The sequence below is a fragment of the Anomaloglossus baeobatrachus genome, chromosome 2 (genome assembly GCF_048569485.1).
Source record: "Anomaloglossus baeobatrachus isolate aAnoBae1 chromosome 2, aAnoBae1.hap1, whole genome shotgun sequence".
NCBI classification, from domain to species: Eukaryota; Metazoa; Chordata; class Amphibia; order Anura; family Aromobatidae; genus Anomaloglossus; species Anomaloglossus baeobatrachus.
The window spans coordinates 112,090,678-112,110,151 of record NC_134354.1 but is presented as its reverse complement, the minus strand read 5'-3'; the positions used below and the strand labels follow the sequence as shown (position 1 = coordinate 112,110,151).

At 48.1% G+C, this 19,474-nt stretch overlaps 1 protein-coding gene across 1 annotated transcript in view; it reads right to left on the bottom strand.

Annotated features, from left to right (window-relative positions):
* HIP1 (huntingtin interacting protein 1) overlaps window positions 1-19,474 on the bottom strand; it is a 269,760-nt gene that overhangs the window by 149,676 nt on the left and 100,610 nt on the right. The window contains exon 8 of the mRNA XM_075335272.1: window positions 9,693-9,833. Coding sequence (XP_075191387.1) covers window positions 9,693-9,833 — 141 coding nt within the window. The remainder of the gene's footprint in view (window positions 1-9,692; window positions 9,834-19,474) is intronic.

The following is a 19,474-nucleotide window of genomic DNA, read 5'->3' as shown; positions in this document are numbered from 1 at the left end:
CCCACCCTGATAGACTCGCGTCTGTCGTAACTATCGCCCAGGACGGGGATAGGAAGGACCTTCTTTTTGACCAAGAGGTGAGAAGAAGCCACCACCGTAGAGATTCCTTGGCCGCCTGAGAAAGAACGACGACTCTGTTGAGGGACGTCGACTCCTCGTCCCATTGGCGGAGAATGTCCCATTGTAGTGGACGCAGTAAAACTGCGCGAAAGGAACTGCCTCCATTGCTACCATCTTACGTAGGAAGTGCATGAGGCGTCTCAATGTGTGCGACTGGTTCTTAAAGAAGAGCTTGCAGCCCGTAGTGAATGCTGTTTGTCTAGCGGCAGCTTCACTATCGCTGAGAGAGTAAGAAACTCTATGCCTAGATATGTTATCGATAGGGTCGGGGTCGGATCTGACTTTAAAAAGTTGATGATCCACCCAAAACTCTAGAGAGTCTCCAGCGCAACGTTCGGGCAGTGTTGGCATGTTTCCTAAGAGAGTGCCTTGACAAGTAGATCGTCTAAATACGGGACCACAGAGTGACCCTGAGAGTGCAGGACTGTGACTACTGCTGCCCTGACCTTGGCGAAGACCAGTTGGACTGTCGCTAGCCGGAAGGTAGAGCTACGAACAGAGGGTGTTCGTCTCCTATAACGAAGCGTAGAAACGCTAGTGCTCTGGATCAATCGGCACGTGTGGATAAGCATCCTTGATGCCTAATGATGCTAGGAAATATCCTTGGGACCTTGAGGCGATGACATGGCGGAGGGATTCCATCCGGAACCGCCTGGTGTCCACGAGCTTGCTGAGCATTTTTAGATCCAGAACGGGACGGAACGGCCCGTTGTTATAGGTACCGCAAAGAATTTGGGGTAAAAACCGTGACCTTGTTCCTGAAGAGGAACGGGGGTCATCACTCTTTCTGCCTATAGAGTGCACCCTGTTTGCAGAAGAGCAGCGGCCCGGCCGGGAGGTGGAGAAATTCTGAAGAATCGAGTTGGAGGACGAGAAGTGAGCTCTATCCTGTACCCGTGAGACAGAATGTCTCACACTCAATGGTCATTGACCTATGGCAGCTAAATATCGCCAAGGCGGGAGAGCCTGCTACCGACCGAGGCCGCAAGTCATGAGGAAGCCGCCTTGGAAGCGGGTTTTCAGACTGTCGCTTTTTTGGGCGAGACTGAGCCCGCTAAGAATCTTAGCTCCTCTGATCCTTTTGAGTCCACATTGGACGAGGAAAAATGGGACCTGCCCGAGCCTCGAAAAGGCCGAAAACCCCGACTGCCTCTTGCTCTGTTGGGGTTTGTTGTGTCCGGGCTGAGGAAAGGATGAATCCTTACCCCTGGACTGTTTGATGGTTACATCCAACGCTCACCAAACAGTCGGTCAGCAGAAAAAGGCAACTGGTTAGGCAACCTTTTTTGGAAGCAGAATCTGCCTTCCATTCACTTAACGAGCAGACCAGGCTCTGCTTAAAAACACGGAGTAGCGGAGGCTACCGCCGCACGGTTCGCAGAGTCCAGGACAACCTGAATCGCGTAAGAAACAAATGCAGACATTTGAGAGGTTAAGGATGCCACCTGCGGCACAGATGTACGTGTAACCGTGTCAATCTGTGTAAGACAAGCTGAAATAGCTTGGAGTGCCCCAAGGGAGAGAATGCCGGAGCCAACGGTGCGCCGACAGCCTCATAGATGGCTTTCGACCAGAGATCCATCTGTCTGTCAGTGGCATCTTTGAGTTTGCAGTTCCATCTCCCACTGCAACTATGGATCTAGCTACAAGCCTGGAGATTGGAGGATGCCGCTCGGGACATTGGGTCCAGTCCTTGACCAAGTCAGGGGACAGGGATAACGTGTATCCTAAGCCGTTTGGAGAAGCGCATATCTGGATAAGCGTGGTGTTCCTGGACTGCCTCTCTGAAGGCAGAGTGGTCCAGAAAAATACGTGAAGCTGACTCCTCCACTGGAGGAGCTGTGAGAAATAACCCACATTCTATAGATGGACGCTATAAGATTATTTACTATGGCGTCACAATCAGGTGTATCCAGATTGAGAGCGGTCTCAGGATCAGAATCCTGAGCCGCTACTTCCGCCTCATTACACAGCGAGTCCTTCTGTTAGGACCCTGATGAAACCGAGGCCGCTCATAGCGAGCCCACTTAGGCTGTCTGGGACTGACGTCCGTGCAGAGCCGTGACTCTGGGATGCGTGTGACATTCCCGGAGCTGTTAGTTATTCACACTGAGGGGGGCCATGGATCAATGATTCAACAGTGCCCATATTGTGAGAGACATGTCCGGACTGCTAGGCTTCTAGTATCATAGCCATAGTCTCAGAAAAACTGTCAGTAAATACTGCAGACACCGTCCTCATCCCCTGGCCATTAGTGCATACAATGGGAGTCTATGTACCTGCCGGCCGTATAGCCGTACATGCTGTACCAGCTGTATAGAAAAACATGTGGTTCTGCACCTTTGTTTTACACAGAGAATATGCTGATAACTCCTCCGCATAATCCAGGAGGGTATATACAACGTGCGACCAAACAGTGCAATGTATATAGTACAAGCATATCTATAAGTGCACTTCTGCACTAGTGGGGTTAGCACCACAGGTGCTGCTTAACGCCTGTTACAGCGATTGTGTGACTATCAGAATGCCAGGGTCTTCCACACTTGTCTCTGTATCGTACAGAAACTGACACTAATGGCTGCCGGTGTCCTTGTAGAGAAGGAAGCCGTGGGCGTGCCTGAGAAAGTGCGGGAATCCGGATTCACAGTGCACACAGTGAGAGGGGTGGAGTATGCAAAACATACTCCAGCTCTCAGCTCTGCTCTATGCAGCGTCACGCCCCTACCCTGACTGTCAGGGCTGTGGGCGGTAACGAAGGGAGACTAGGCCCAGAAGCCGGGGACTCGAGTTAACAGCGCGGCCGCCGTAAAAGCGCGGGCCGCGCTGAAGTCCCCGGCGCACCACAAGTGCCAGCCGCGCCGCAGTTCCAGCGGCCGGCGCGACCGATTCATAGAAGTGGCCAGCGTCCCGCCCCTCTCCTGACTGGCAGGTCTGGGGGCGGGAACGAACGGAAGCAGGCCGCAAAAGCCGGGGACTCTAGTTATCAGCGCGGCCGCCGTAAAAGCGCGGGCCGCGCTGAAGTCCCCGGCGCACCACAAGTGCCAGCCGCGCCGCTGCCAGCGGCCGGCGCGACCGATTCCTGGAAGTGGCCAGCGTCCCGCCCCTCTCCTGACTGGCAGGTCTGGGGGCGGGAACGAACGGAAGCAGGCCGCAAAAGCCGGGGACTCTAGTTATCAGCGCGGCCGCCGTAAAAGCGCAGGCCGCGCTGAAGTCCCCGGCGCACTACAAGTGCCAGCCGCGCCGCAGTCCCAGCGGCCGGCGCGACCAATTCCCATAAGTGAGCCTGCTTCAGCAAAGCTGAATGAGGCCATGGCACAGGCGCCGCAGCGCTGATGTCCCCCGGCGCACTACAACACCCAGCATGCTGCGGTGTGAGCGCCAAATGCACGGGGACACAGAGTACCTTGAGGAAGCAGGGCCATGTCCCTGATGTACTCCGCTCCATCCAGCATCTTCTCCAGGGGCTGTAGATGGAGCACGGTCTCAGTGCCTGGAGACCGGTAAATCCCACTTCACCCAGAGCCCTGTAAAAAGGGATGGGGAAGGAATCAGCATGTGGGCTCCTGCCGCCGTACCCGCAATGGGTACCTCAACCTTACAAACACCTCCGACATACAGTGGGGTGAGAAGGGAGCATGCTGGGGACACTATATGTGTCCTCTTTTCTTCCATCCGACATAGTCAGCAGCTGCTGCTGACTAAAAAGTGGAGCTATGCGTGGATGTGTTGCCTCCTTCGCACAAAGCACAAAAACTGGTGAGCCAGTGATCCCACTGGGGGTGTATAGCCAGAAGGGGAGGGGCCTTACACTTTTAAGTGTAATACTTTGTGTGGCCTCCAGAGGCAATAGCTATACACCCAATTGTCTGGGTCTCCCAATGGAGCGACAAAGAAAATAAAGAAAACACTAAAGTACCATATCATAGTTCTCAATGAATTTAATATTCCAGATTCAAATCTTTAATCATTGCATAGTGTAATGTGATGCGAACAATAAAACATAAAAATGATAAATGTATATAAAAATTATTATCCCTATCAAATTACAGGCTGATCTAACTTCCCTGGAAATGCCTCAACACAAGGAAATGAGGCTCAGTGGGGTGTGTGTGGCCTCTACATGCCTATATGACTTCCCTACAATGCCTGGGCATGCTGCTGATGAGGTGGCGGATGTTCTCCTGAGGGATCTCCTCCCAGACCTGGATTAAAGCATTAGTCAACTCCTAGACAGTCTGTGGTGCAACGCGGTGTTGGTTAATATGTCAACTTGCTCTCATCCATGAAGAGCACAGGGTGCCAATGTAGAATCTGCCAAGCTTGGTGTTCTCTGGCAAATGCCAATGGCCCTGCATGGTGTTGAGCTGTAAGCCCAACACCCACTCATGGACGTCGGGCCCTCATACCACCCTCATGGAGTCTGTTTCTGACAGTTTGAGTAGACACATGGATATTAGTGTCCTGCTGGAGGTCATTTTGGAGGGCTCTGGCAATGCTCTTCCTGTTCCTCCTTGCACAAAGGAGGAGGTAGCGGTCCTGCCGCTGGGTTGTTGCCCTACTACAGCCTCCTCCATGTCTCCTGGTATACTGGGTTGTCTCCTGATATCTGCTCCATGCTCTAAACGCTGTGCTGACAGACACAGCTAACCTTCTTGCCACAGGTCACATTGATGTGCCATCCTGGATGAGCTGCACTACCTTAGCAAATTATGTGTGTTGTAGACACCACCTCATGCTACCTCTAGGAGTAAGAGCAATATGAAAATGCAAAAGTGACCAAAACAACAGCCAAAAAGAAGTGCAGCGCAACTTAAGATAACTATAGAAGTTACAGTGATATGACTTAATGTGTTTGTCTCACAAAAGCAAACTTATTTCAAAATAAGCTTCTGGTGACAATTCTCCAACTCCAGTTTCCAGGGATGGCTCGAGTCTACCACAATGGGTGCAGCTAGTATAAACTGACTATCCATTCTAGCTTACATTAGTGAGTCCTGAGCCGGGGACCCTGCTGTTTGAAGTCCATATGCCAAAATATGGCCACAGTATTGGTCATCTCAAACCAGCCTTGGGCTGCTCAGACTCCTTACAGCAGGGCTTCTCAAACATTTTATACTGGGTCCTCCTAAACTGATTAAGATAATGTCTGGGCCTCACCAGAAAAGTGAAGATGATATCTAGACTTAACTTTCAGTAATGGTAATTCATCCTTAATTTAAAAATCTCTCTCCATTTTCCTTATTTTGTCTATTGAGTCTATTATGGCATTACAATAAGGGCAAAATACACACATTGTTTCTTCCAAGAGGAAGAGGACTTGAGCTCTAGTGCCACCTATTGGAAGTAGCAACACTAAAAGTCAGAATCAAAGGGAACCTGTCACCAGATGTGTCCCTTATAACCTGCGACCACCACCAGTGACCCCTTATATACAGCATTCTAGAATATGGCATTTAGGTGCCCATGCTGAGCTGTATAACATAAAAAACAGCTTTCATTATACTCACCTGCGGGGCGGTCCAGTCCGATGGGCGTCACTGGTCTCAGTCCGATGCATCCTCTCTTCTTGCGATCACCGTCCTCTTTCCCTGAGCCGTGTGGATGATGCATCCTACATCATCCACATAAAAGCCTTCATTGCGCTTCTATGCACATGCACTTTTCACTGCCCTGCTGCGGGCAGAGCAAATATTGAAATGCGCATGTGCGGGGAAAGATCATAGACTGCCCATGCATTCGCGCTACAATGCTTCGACCTGCCCTCACCAGAGCAAAGAGACGTGCGCGTGCGCAGGAACGCAATGGCAGCCTCTGTATGGATGATGTAGAATGCTTTATCCACATGGAGCAGGAAAGTAGGTTGGCGATTGCAAGAAGAAAGGAGGCACTGGACAGAGACCAACAACGCCCACTGATTTTTACCTCAGTATTGAGAATTTTGATAACAATTGATCAATTCTGGCAGAAAAAGAAGTATATTTGTCTGATATGACATAAAAACTAAAACTCTTTAACAGAAGCTTAAAGGACTGAACATATGAACAGCAAGTCGTTTTCCCATACATTCACTCGTTTGAGCATTTACTTAGCATTTTTTTTTTCAGGCGAGTTTTAGAGTGAACCTCCTGAAAAAGACTTTGCATGCATGTACCCAAAGACTGCCTATAGCAGTGATGGCGAACCTATGGCATGCGTTCCAGACTGGGCACGCAGAGCCCTTTCTGCCGCCACATTCACACAAGTGGCTGAATGTGGCGCGCGTGCCCTGTCGCCACATTCAGCCACTTTGACCTGTCGGTGTGATCACGCTGGCAGTTCAAAGTTGTGTTGGAGCAGAGGAGACATTTCTCCTCCCTCTGACACGCCTCCTCTCCTAGGCCGCAGGCCTGTTGCCTAGGAGACGGCGGAGCGTCAGTAGGCGGCGCCGGCGTCTTGTGGCCGCGCGGGAACTGACTGAGGACCCAGCGGCGCGCAGCAGTGGAGCGGGTGCTGGAAGGTGAGTTGTTTTTTTTTAATTTTTAAACTGTGTGCGGCTGTGCCAAGGTGTGGGGGGACAGTGCCAGCACGGATGGGGGGACAGTGCCAGCACGGATGGGGAAAACATGGACAGCACGGATGGGGGAAACATGGACAGCACGGATGGGGGGGGACAGTGCCAGCACGGATGGGGGAAACATGGACAGCACGGATGGGGGAAACATGGACAGCATGGATGGGGGGGACAATGCCAGCACGGATGGGGCTGGACAGTGCCAGCACGGATGGGGGGACAGTGCCAGCACGGATGGGGAAGCATGGACAGCATGGATGGGGGGACAGTGCCAGCATGGATGGGGGACAGTGCCAGCAGAGATGGGGGAAACATGGACAGCACAGATGAGGGGACAGTGCCAGCACGGATGGGGGAAACATAGACAGCATGGATGGGGGGACAGTGCCAGCACGGATGGGGGAAACATAGACAGCATGGATGGGGGAAACATGGACAGCACGAATGGGGGACACATGGACAGCACGGATGGGGGAAACATGGAAAGCAAGGATGGGGGAAACATGGAAAGCACGGATGGGGGAAACATGGCTGCACGGATGGGGGGGAAACATGGCTGCAAGGATGGGGGGGAAACATGGCTGCAAGGATGGGGGGGAAACATGGCTGCAAGGATGGGGGGGAAACATGGCTGCAAGGATGGGGGGGAAACATGGCTGCAAGGATGGGGGGGGAAACATGGCTGCAAGGATGGGGGGGAAACATGGCTGCAAGGATGGGGGGGAAACATGGCTGCAAGGATGGGGGGGAAACATGGCTGCAAGGATGGGGGGGAAACATGGCTGCCAGGATGGGGGGGAAACATGCCAGGATGGGGTAAATTTAGCAGGAAGGGGAACATGCCAGGAAAGGTGACATTTAACAGGATGGGATACATTTACCAGAATGGGGGATATATTTACCAGGATGGGGGAAAACATGAAAGGATGGGGGTACATGAACATGCCAGGATGGGGAACATTTAGGAGGAAGGGGAACATACCAGGAAAGGGGACATTTACCAGGATAAGAGAACATGCCTGGATGGGGTACATTTACCAGGATGGGGGAACATGCCAGAATAGGGTACATTTACCAGGATGGGGGAACATGCCAGAATGGGGTACATTTACCAGGATGGAGGAACATGCCAGAATGGGGTACATTTACCAGGATGGGGGGACATGCCAGAATGGGGTACATTTACCAGGATGGGGGAACATGCCAGAATAGGGTACATTTACCAGGATGGGGGAACATGCCAGAATGGGGTACATTTACCAGGATGGAGGAACATGCCAGAATGGGGTACATTTACCAGGATGGGGGGACATACCAGAATGGGGTACATTTACCAGGATGGAGGAACATGCCAGAATGGGGTACATTTGCCAGGATGGGGGAACATGCCAGAATAGGCTACATTTACCAGGATGGGGGAACATGCCAGAATGGGGTACATTTACCAGGATGGAGGAACATGCCAGAATGGGGTACATTTACCAGGATGGGTGTACATGCCAGAATGGGGTACATTTACCAGGATGGGGTCACTTAACAGCATGGGGGAACATGCCAGTGATGAAATACATTTACAATAATGGGGTACATTTACCAGAATGGGGTACATTTACCAGGATGGAGGACATTTACCAGGAATGGGGTACATGCCGGGATGAGGTACATTTAACAGGATGGGGTCATTTAACAGCATGGGGGAACATGCCAGAGATGAAAAACATTTACAATAATGGGGAACATTTACCAGGATGGAGGAATATTTACCAGGATGGGGAATATGCCGGGATGGGGTACATTTGCCAGAATGAGGCCATGATGGGGACAAATATACTAGAATGTAGGAAATATATATCAGGATGGGGGACATGTTTACCAGGAAGTGGCCCAGGAAGGGGGACATAAGTACACAATGAAGGGGGAGGGGTGCAACTCGTACGTCTTTATCGGATTTCGAGATGTTTAGACTTTTAAATGTAGATGTGGATTACAGGTGAAATCTGATTGCATTCCAGGCTAAAATCTCTGTCTAATATGCTGCATTTTTTTCCAGAAACATCAATCCAACTGCTGTGTCTGGAAAGGGCAGGGGCTCAGCTTCAATGTCTGGTAAGCAGGAATGAGCATGATGCCCCCTGCTGAGGAGAAGAGAAGACTGCAAAGGTAAGGTTACAATCAATTATTTACATAATAGAATTGGTTGGCACTTCTGAAAAAAAATTGGGTTTAGGGCTACAGTTTGGGCACTTGGCCTGTGAAAGGTTCGCCATGATTGGCCTATAGTGTATATGGGGGGGGATCAGGGAAAATTAATAAACCACTTTGTAGTCTGCTTTAAAAGTAACAGCAAATAAAGAAATAAAATGCCTAATCACATATTCTATCCATGCACAAAATCAGCTCTTTCAGATTTCCCTGTGGATCAGCAGAGTAGGTAATTCTTGCCTATAGGGAAAATGTGCAATAAATCCAAAATTGGCAAGCTGCAGAGTGAAGAATCCAAAAAACAGATCTATTTTCACCCTGAAAACTAAAGCTGAGTGGATGAGACTATAAAAATCCCACGGGGTTGCTAGAACTGGAAATCCGAAAATTCAGCGAGAAAATCGGCACAAGATACATTACACCTAAACACTTAGATTACTGCTCAGATTTTATCACTATTATATAGATGCTAAATGACAACAGTGCCTTCACTATCCCCCATAACAAATTTCAGTAGATGGCGCTGTTACCATCTGTCAAGGATATTTACACTCACCATTCACCATTCATATTTTATTATACAATTTCCAATGAAACAGAAAAATAAAACAGTACAAATGAAAATAAATGACTGAGAACTAAATCTAGTAATCAACCACTCCGAACGAATGGAGAACATTTATAAAAAGTATTGTCAATTTCACAATTATGGCACACGGAACATTAATGTGACCGTCATTGGCCAACAGTATTTTGAAGTCAAACAGTTTCTTTTTTTACATTTTCAGTCCTTTCTTTGTTCTAGTTACAGAATACTCACAAGAGTGAAGTTTGAAGAGGAGTTTTACAGTGTAGTCGTACAAGTGGCTGCAGTCTAGTATGACTTGGATGAGAGGCGAGAGACGGCACTGGCCAGCAGCGGTGACAGACACAGAACGGGACATGTCCAACGATTTAAAAACTGCAAAGACAAAAGAACAATTCTGTGAGAAAAGCACGTCATAGTACATAGGTCTGCACAGCATCAATGGTTAAAAAGCCTGTGTGATTATAGCTCATCCTATAAGTGTCACGGTTGTGTCTCATTCCTATCTGGGACTCTACATTTAAATGTTGTTTCGTTTCTCTTCATGCTTAGACAGTTAATGTCAGTTTTGCTGCCAGCAGCTTACCGGCAATGCTTGTCAGTTGTAGCTGCTTTGTAGCCACACCCCTTTTGTGTATAAGTAGTAGGATTTCACAGCAATCCTTGATGATTATACAAACCTATTTGTATTCTGGCCGCCTTGGTGGAAGGAGTTGCTGTGGATTCGTCCTGAAGTCGTATGTTCCCTATTTTGGTTGTTATCCCCCTGTTTGTCTCACCTACCCTCCTGTTGTGTTAGTGCAGCAGTGGGTCTAGTGAGCTTTACCTTCCCACTCATTAGCCTGGATCACTGTAGGGTCTTTTCAGGGCTCAGGTTCCTGCTCGATGCGGAACCTGTATAGGGTCTGGCAAGGAGTGCAGGGTACATTGGCAGGTAAGAGCAGGAGATGTCCCATCTACCCTCTCACTAGTGCTAGGGCCCAGCATTGGTATTGTATTCCTGCTGTCCCCCCTTGTTTATGGTGTTGTTGTGGTGTGTTTTTGTTGTGCATCAGACATATTTGGTCTGAAAGCGCGTGCAACATCTAAAGTGTGACATTAAGTCAATGTCACTTTACAATTCTTAAAACATCACTATGGCATTCATTCTTATTTCACCACTGAACTTGTGTCACTATTGTAAGTTCCCTGCCCCTAGTAATATACTTACCAGCGGTCATCTTCTGTTCTCATCGCTGTTTAAGTCATCTTCTGCTGGTTGTGTGGGCACACCGAAAGTCAATGCTCAGTATAAGTCTATAAGAGCCAGAACAAGGCTCTCATAGACTTACATTGAGAGCTTGTGATCATTACTTCTCACTTCTGGCCAGTCAGGAGCTGTGGTCACAAGATGCCGGATCAAGACCACAGTAGAAGACAGTGAGTGGTAAGTGTACTAATAGGGGCAGGAAACACACGTTAGTGATACCACTATAGAGGTGAAAGAAAAAATATGCCTTAATGGTGGTTTAATACAGTCCACCAGTTGCTACAAACACAGCTCATGTACAAGTCATTGTGCTGTTAGTTTTCTTCACCCTTTAGTCTTTAGTGCTATTTATTTCATTTTTAATTTTCTTGCACACCAAGGGTTCACATAAAAAGATCCAAGACGTCCAATATTGGTCTAACCCCATTTGTATTGTATTAAAGCTTGGGCAACTTCCAGTTTTATTTTTTGCATACTAGGAAAATTAATAACGGATATTACAATCATATCATCTGACACCTTAAAGTTGCAGAAAATGTACAATTTCAACTAATCATCCAAATTCAAGCAATAAGTCATGTAAATGAAGAATTGTTTTAGCCAACTGATCACAGTGTGTTGTCGTTTGAAATATAGTTGATCAAGTTTAATTTTTTATCACAAAATATCTTTTTTTTTTTAATCAGATTATTTTATTAAACATTTTTTTTTTCAGAAAATAAAATACTCATACAAAACAGTATGGAGAACAGTCCCTCCCCCCACCCCCCACTCCCAGTAACTTCCCAATTCGGCTCATCATGCAAATATATTTACATCTACAACTATATTCGTATAGACAAAATATCTTTAATTCAAGCAAAGACCGTTCATCTATTGACAATCTGTCATTGAAAAACTATTCCCACTATTGCTCACTATATACGGATTGGTGTCTGTAGCAGAGGACATAACTTCATTTTCCCCCTGTAGCCGCTCTTTTAGTAAACCAGCCTAAAATGACTTAAACAATATTTACCTGCAGATTACATCCAAATACACAGGTAAGCAGCATTTTTGGAGGTGAAATGTTCCCTTTAAGTGTGCCTTATTTTACCACAAAATTATTTACGGGCAAATTCTACATGAGTTTCTCACTTGGCATTTATCTGTGACTATGCTGTAAGACTTGTTAATGGGTTTGTCACTGATTTATAGAGTAGCTATCGCTCCTACATGGAACTTACAACATAGTATCTTTAGTTGTATGCTGGCCTCCTGGGTGCCTCTTCTAATTACTATGCCCACGACGCTGTAGAGGTAGTCGAGTCTCTATGCTAAATGTTGTCTACATGTACTGCGAAAGATGTTTTATACCAGATGTATTATATTGTGTTGATTGTTAGAAATGTGTGTTAACATGTAGATGCTGCTAGTGCAGTGTAGGTTCTCTACGTAGCAGAGTTGGGGCCATTTGCCAGCAGGTGCCACCTAGCGGAAGGGCTGAACCAGCAGCAGACTAGATATCAGATAGGACAGGGTTAAGTCGAGGTAGTGGAGGAGTGATGGCAAGTGGGCTGGCTAGTAGTGCGGGCATCGTGGGGTGCCAGTTCTGAATAGGAGTTCAGTAAGAGAAAATGTGGCTACAGTGTCAGGGCCTGAGGTAACGTTGTGAGGGCTGGAGCCTACGGCTCACCCCAGCGGGCTTAGAGAGTCATGCGACCAGAAAAGCAGTCAGGGCCAAGAGGCAAAAACTGTGTAAAGAAAGGTGGGAACAAACAGAGATACAGACCCGGCAGCTTGAGGACAAGTTCCAAGATAGCGCGGGACAGGTTGAGAAAGAGTAACCCAGAGACAGTAGAATCAGAACCGTGAGGAGTGAGACCATGTCTGTCATAACAGTGTGAAGAATAAACTGAATGAGTTTGGTTGCCAAGTGAACTCTGTTGTTGCATGGGCTACTATTTCATCTACAATGAGGACCAACAGTGAGGTGATGGACACCAGCCTGAAGAAACTAGTAAGGCTACTTTCACACATCCGGATTTTTGCTCTGCGGCACAATACGGCGTTCTGCAGAAAAACTGCAACCGGCTTTTGTAACGCCGGTTGCGGGTTTTTTTGCATAGACTTACATTAGTGCCGTATTGTGCCGCAGGGGCTTGCGTTCGGTCCGGTTTTTGCCGCATGCGGCAGATTTAGCCGATGCAGCGGCCGGATAGAACGTTCCCTGCAACGTTTTTTGCTCCGGCAAAAAAAAAAACGCATCGCGGCGCATCCAGCCGCTGCGGCGCATTTTCAATGCATGCCTATGGATGCCGGATGCGGCGCGATGCGGAAAAAAACGCATCCGGCCGCCGCATGCGGTTTTTTCCACTGCGCATGCTCAGTAGCGTGCCGCAACCGGAAAAAAACGGACCGGCCGCATGTAAAAACTTATGCAAAAGGATGCGGTGTTTTCGCCGCATCCGTTACATAGGTTTCACAGCCGGATTGAGCCGCACGGCTCAAACCAGATGTGTGAAAGTAGCATAAGTGTCATGCACCCCACCCAAAGTCACACCCGTACACAGAGTCTGCTTGGCGAAGGAGCACAGTGTCCGTATGGCCTGGAGTCCGGGCCTTCCTTCAACGCCATGATACTGTGAGGCATAGTCACTTGGTTTTAAGGCTTAATATGTGTCGCTCCGCAATGTCTTGTTCTAGTGAGGACCTAATAATCACAAGAGGAGCCCAGGATACCAGCATTTGAGTGCTGACTGAATACATTAGCACTGCCCTGATGCGGCTGACACCGAGTACCGACATGGACCAGAGTTCTGCTAAACTTTGTGCATACTCAGCTGGTCTCTTTTGATGAGAACTGGTATTGCTAGATATCTTTTGGAAAAATGTATTGTAGAAAAATAAAGATGAGACGAAGATTCCTAAAACAGCACATGCCTCATAGCTTTGCGCAAAGTAGTAAGGGTGGTAAGCAACCGAGAACATGATTTATTGATGAGCAGAGCAGAGTGGTGGTCGACGTAGATCATCACAGGATCATGGTAAGATAAATTTATTGCATTCCTCCACAGAAAACACAGCTGGAATAACAGCTCACTCCATAGTAAAGTATAACTTCTCCTCTCCTGTATCAACCTAAGCTCCGTGGTCTTCATGTCATGTAAACCCACACTGCTATGGGCGCCTAGAGCGGGAATCTGTGGCTCCCTGCAGTCATAATGCTGGTTGGGGATGGCCTTGTTGGATGCTTTGACTCTACTGATGTATACAGAGAGGGGATAGTGTAGCAAGAACAGGATTTCTGCCCATAGCCAGAAAAGCAGGCTGACCCATACATACTGTGCATTTAGGAGTCCAGTAGGCGGGACTACTCAGTGACTGGCAGCCTTCCCTGCAGGATAAGGTCTCAATCAAACGCCCGTATTGTATGTACGTGTTGTATTTTTTTCACAGACATAGAACATATCCATTATAATCTATATAATCTATGGTGCTATTCACATGTACCTGCTTTTACACAAACTGTGTGTCCCTGCAAGACTTGTCTGTTTTTTCTGGCAGCAACGGATGACAAGATCCAATACAAGTCTATGGGTCTGTGAAAAACACATACAGCACACGGATAGCATCAGTGTACAATCCATGCGCTGTGCATGTTTAACATTGCAAATTATAGGAGAAGCTTTGTCATTTATATCTTTATCCATCTGTGAAAAACACTGATGATTGACGGTAAAAATAGACACATCACTGCATTTTTTCATGTATGTGTTTACATACGGACGTGTGAATGAAGTCTAAGAGTGTCATGGCTCATATTCTCACAGTGAGCAGGAATTTCCATCATATCATTTTTTTATAAGGTTCTATTGAATTATAAAATCCTACCTGCAGAGCAGAAAGAATATTAATTGTGGCAGGCTCCCTAGCTACAGATTACCTGGGGCTCCGCTGAATAATTATAAGGTGTATATTCTTTCAGCAATGCCTTGCTTATCAAGCTCCATGCTGTTGTTTACCTACAATATTTGTTTTAGCACCAGGACCTTATCATTGCTTGGACAAAATTGCACGCCCCCTGCTATGATTAGCAGCTCACTGTCTATAGACATTATACATAGAGAGTCTGGTGTGGGAGAGGTTAGCTTTCTCAGCTCTGCTGCATTACTAAATATAAAAATTCTGATTGTGTCACAACTGCTTCACCCAGTAATCTAAGTGATACATCGTTGGATTCAGGGTCGCTTTGCCTGCATCATGCTGCTCTCATATGATGTAGCAGAAACCTGCTGACAGATTGTGTTTAAACAACCACTCCAGCTTTTTTTTTTTGGGAGGGGGGGTTCAGAGCTAGAGTATTGATTTTCATCTAAGATGTGTGATCCTGGTAAAATACTCACTCTCCCTCATGTTAAATTTTTACCGATGCTGCTCCGGTCCCATGGTGCCATCTTGTAACCACAGCTTCTGAATGGACAGAAGTTCTATCACAAGTTCTCAATACAAGTCTATGAGGGACAGAACAAGGCCAGAAGGAGGCTCTCATAGACTTGCATTGAAGAATGACCTCCGGCACGCTCCATGAAACACTAACACAAACTATCGGAGACCAAAGGGAACAGTGTTGATAGAAGAAGAATATAGCGGCAGGTAAGTATGAGAATAGGGGCAGGGAACTTGAATTGGAAGCACCACTCCAGCGGTAAAATGTTTTTAAAAAAAGCACTGTAGTGGTGCTTTAAGCAAATCTGCAATTGTAAAACCCAACAAACCTTACATGTTGATTTACTCTAACACATGTGGTTATGATGGGTTGTAACGCTCCAGGGTTTTGTTACTGACAGAAAAAGGTTTTCCCCCCATTTTATATATATATATATATATATATATAGTAAGACTGCATTCCTAACACTGACTTTTTAGTTAAAAGCAATTTATCTAGCAGTGATCACACAAAAAAGTTTTATATCATGCCTTTAGCGATTCGTACATATAACTTAACTAGAAGGTGGCCCGATTCTACGCATCGGGTATTCTACAATTTACGTATTGTGTAGTTAATGTATGATTTTTGTTATATATATAGATGTTGTTGTCTGTAGTTACCAAGTGTTTGTGTAGGGGCTGTACATGTTCTGGGTGTTGTCTGGGTGTGGCGGGGGGTGAAAGCGGTGTTTGTGTGTTGCGTTGTGTGTCGTTATTTGTGGAGCGCTGTGTGTCTGTATCGTTGTGTATGTGTGTTGCGCGGTTTGTGTGGGTGTGGGGTGTGTGTTTTGGGGGAGGTATGTTTTGTGCAATGTGTGTGTTGTGCAGTATGTGCGTATATTTGTGTGTGCCGCGGTGTTTGTGTGTTGGGTGTTGTGTGTGTGCGGCGTTGTCTGTGTGTGTGGGTGTCTGTGTAGGGCAGTGTTTGTGGTTCCCAGTGTGTGTGTGGTGTGTTGTGCAGTGCGTGTGTGGCAGTGTGTATGTGTGTGTTTTGGGGGGAGGTGTGCACCCCCCATCGTGCTCCATCCCCCATGCTGCGCACCCCCCATCGTGCTCCATCCCCACTCCCCATTGTGCTCCATCCCCCATGCTGCGTACTCCCCATCGTGCTCCATCCCCCATGCTGCGCATTCCCCATCGTGCTCCATCCCCCATGCTGCGCACACCCAAACGTGCTCCATCCCTCATGCTGCGCACCCCCCATCGTGCTCCATCCCTCATGCTGCGCACCCCCCATCGTGCTCCATCCCCCATGCTGCACACTCCCAATCGTGCTCCATCCCCCATGCTGCGCACCCCCCATCGTGCTCCATCCCCCATGCTGCGCACTCCCCATTGTGCTCCATCCCCCATGCTGCGCACCCCCCATCGTGCTCCATCCCCACTCCCGATTGTGCTCCATCCCCCATGCTGCGTACTCCCCATCGTGCTCCATCCCCCATGCTGCGCATTCCCCATCGTGCTCCATCCCCCATGCTGCGCACACCCAAACGTGCTCCATCCCTCATGCTGCGCACCCCCCATCGTGCTCCATCCCTCATGCTGCGCACCCCCCATCGTGCTCCATCCCCCATGCTGCACACTCCCAATCGTGCTCCATCCCCCATGCTGCGCACCCCCCATCGTGCTCCATCCCCCATGCTGCGCACTCCCCATTGTGCTCCATCCCCCATGCTGCGCACTCCCCATCGTGCTCCATCCCCCATGCTGCGCACCCCCCATCGTGCTCCATCCCCCATGCTGCGCACCCCCCATCGTGCTCCACAGTCACACATCAGACAGTAAACACGCACACATCTGATCGCATACACTCACACACACACCCCACTTCTCCCTGTGCCCACCGGTGTGCGGTCCTAGCAGCTGTGCTGCACGCCGTGCTCCTCTGCCGACACTCACAGATCCGATCGCATACACTCACACACACACACTCACACATCAGAACACACTCACGCACATCCGATCGCATACACTCACACACACACACACACACACTGACGATATCGCACATACGAGCTGACACAATCACAACATCCAGAGATACCACATGCTTCCGGCCATGTGATCCTCCGGCAGGTCCTGGAAGGTCACTGCACAGTATCGCCGCCGAGAACCAAGCGATATCACGGGATGTTGTGAGTATGTGGATGCGATCTGATGTGTGTGTGAGGTGTGTGTGAGAGTGAGTGTGATCTGATGTGTGTGTGTGTGTGTCTGTTCTTATGTGTGTACGTGGGTGTGTGTACCGCCGCTGCAGGACCTTGATGCGCTCACCTCGGGGCGAGAGGCCATTCCGTGGGGGGGGCGGAGCCTGGGCGAGCGGCCAATCCGTGCGGGGGGGGGGGGGGCGGAGGCGAGGCGAGCGGCCAATCCGTGCGGGGGGAGGAGCCGAGGCGAGCGGCCAATCTGTGCGGGGGGCGGGGCCATGGCGAATCCGTGAAGCCGAGTGGCCAATCCGTGCGGGGGGGGGGGGCGGACCCGAGGCAAGGCGAGCGGCCAATCCGTGCGGGGGGGCGGGGCCATGTCGAGGCCAGCGGCCAATCCGCTGTTTGTCACCATAAGGACATGTCACGGTAAGGACACAATTTTGGAGCAAGACAGACAGACAGACAGAATAAGGCAATTATATATATAGATTACGACTATGTTTTGCACGGAGCCAAAACAGGAATGAATGTGGCCCTTATGCTGCTTTCATGTGCTTTATATTATATGGAAACATAGTTTTTTCCTGTTGCAGTATGTCCTAAACGGACTGGATATATATTGTGGCATACTCAATTTTCCCTGTATATATAGTGATATTGTACCCTCAAGGTACTGCTATGGGGTCTGAAGGGCCCCCGCAGTGGTGCATAAAGGCTGCACAGCTCCACATCATCTTACACGCTCCTCCTGCCTATGTCTGCTGTGTGCATGAACTCTAAACTTCAAAAATCAAGATTCCTTGGAAGCCATAGATCAAAAAGTTTTTTTTTTTTTCAACAATCGGGGCTGTGAACTGACCATACTGGATTAAATTAATAACTGTACATGCTTCTTTTCTGTATTGCTACCTACACATGAAACAGTAGTTGTTAATCAAATGTAATGTCTAATTAGGAAATAATGGAACAAATCAAATGCACTTAATGCTGTTTAATCAGCACATGTCAATCACTTACAACACATGCTGAAACAAGCTTGTGTAGGAGGAAGCTTGCATTTAGCACAGAGGATTATGCTTCATTTTTATTATGACTTAATGTTTTAAAAGTGAACAAAATGAACAAATAAAAGAAAAGATCACAAAATTTCAAATGTATTATAGTCCATATTTGTGCTATGCATCAGTGTCGCAGACCGGAACTATGCAAGAACCATCTAAAAAGGACAATATTGCATGCATTAAAACTAATGTAAAAATAATTGAACACAATAAAAATATTGTTACTGTGTTCGTTTATTTTTCTTTTAGTTTTAATGTGTGCAGTGTAAAAAAAAATCTTCTGTTTATTAGACACTACCCACATAAACCACTACCGTATTTCTATGTGCTTTAGGGTACCGTCTCACTAAACGACGTACCAGCGATTCTGACCACGATATGACCTGTTCAGGATCGCTGGTGCGTCGCTACAGGGTCGCTAGTGAGCTGTCAATCAGGCAGATCTCACCAGCCACCAGCGACTCTGCGCTTGGCAACCAGGGTAAATAACGGGTAACTAAGCAAAGCGCTTTGCTTGGTTACCCGATATTTACCCTGGTTACCAGCCAGCATACACCGCTTAGCGCTGGCTCCCTGCACAAGTAGCCAGGGTACACATCGGGTTACTAAGCAAAGCGCTTTGCTTAGTTACCCGATATTTACCCTGGCTACGTGTGCAGTGAGCCAGTGCTAAGCGGTGTACGCTGGTAACCAGGGTAAATATCGGGTAACCAAGCAAAGCGCATTGCTTAGTTGCCCGATATTTACCCTGGTTACCAGCGTACGCTGCTTACACGGAGTCGGTGCTCGTTGGTCTCCCACTGTCAAAAACAGCGATGTGTGCTGCACAGCGGGAGACCAACGAGCAAAAAATGAACCAGAACAGTGTGTAACGATCAGCGATTTCACAGCAGGGGCCAGGTCGCTGCTTAGTGTCATACACAGCGAGATCGCTGATGAGGTCACTGGTACGTCACAAAACCTGTGACTCAGCAGCGATCTCGCTAGTGATCTCGCTATGTGAGAAGTACTCCTTATACATTTAATATCCTGAGTGCATAAGGGTGTAATGTTCCGTTGGTGTGATTGTCTGATTTTCCAGTTAAAGGG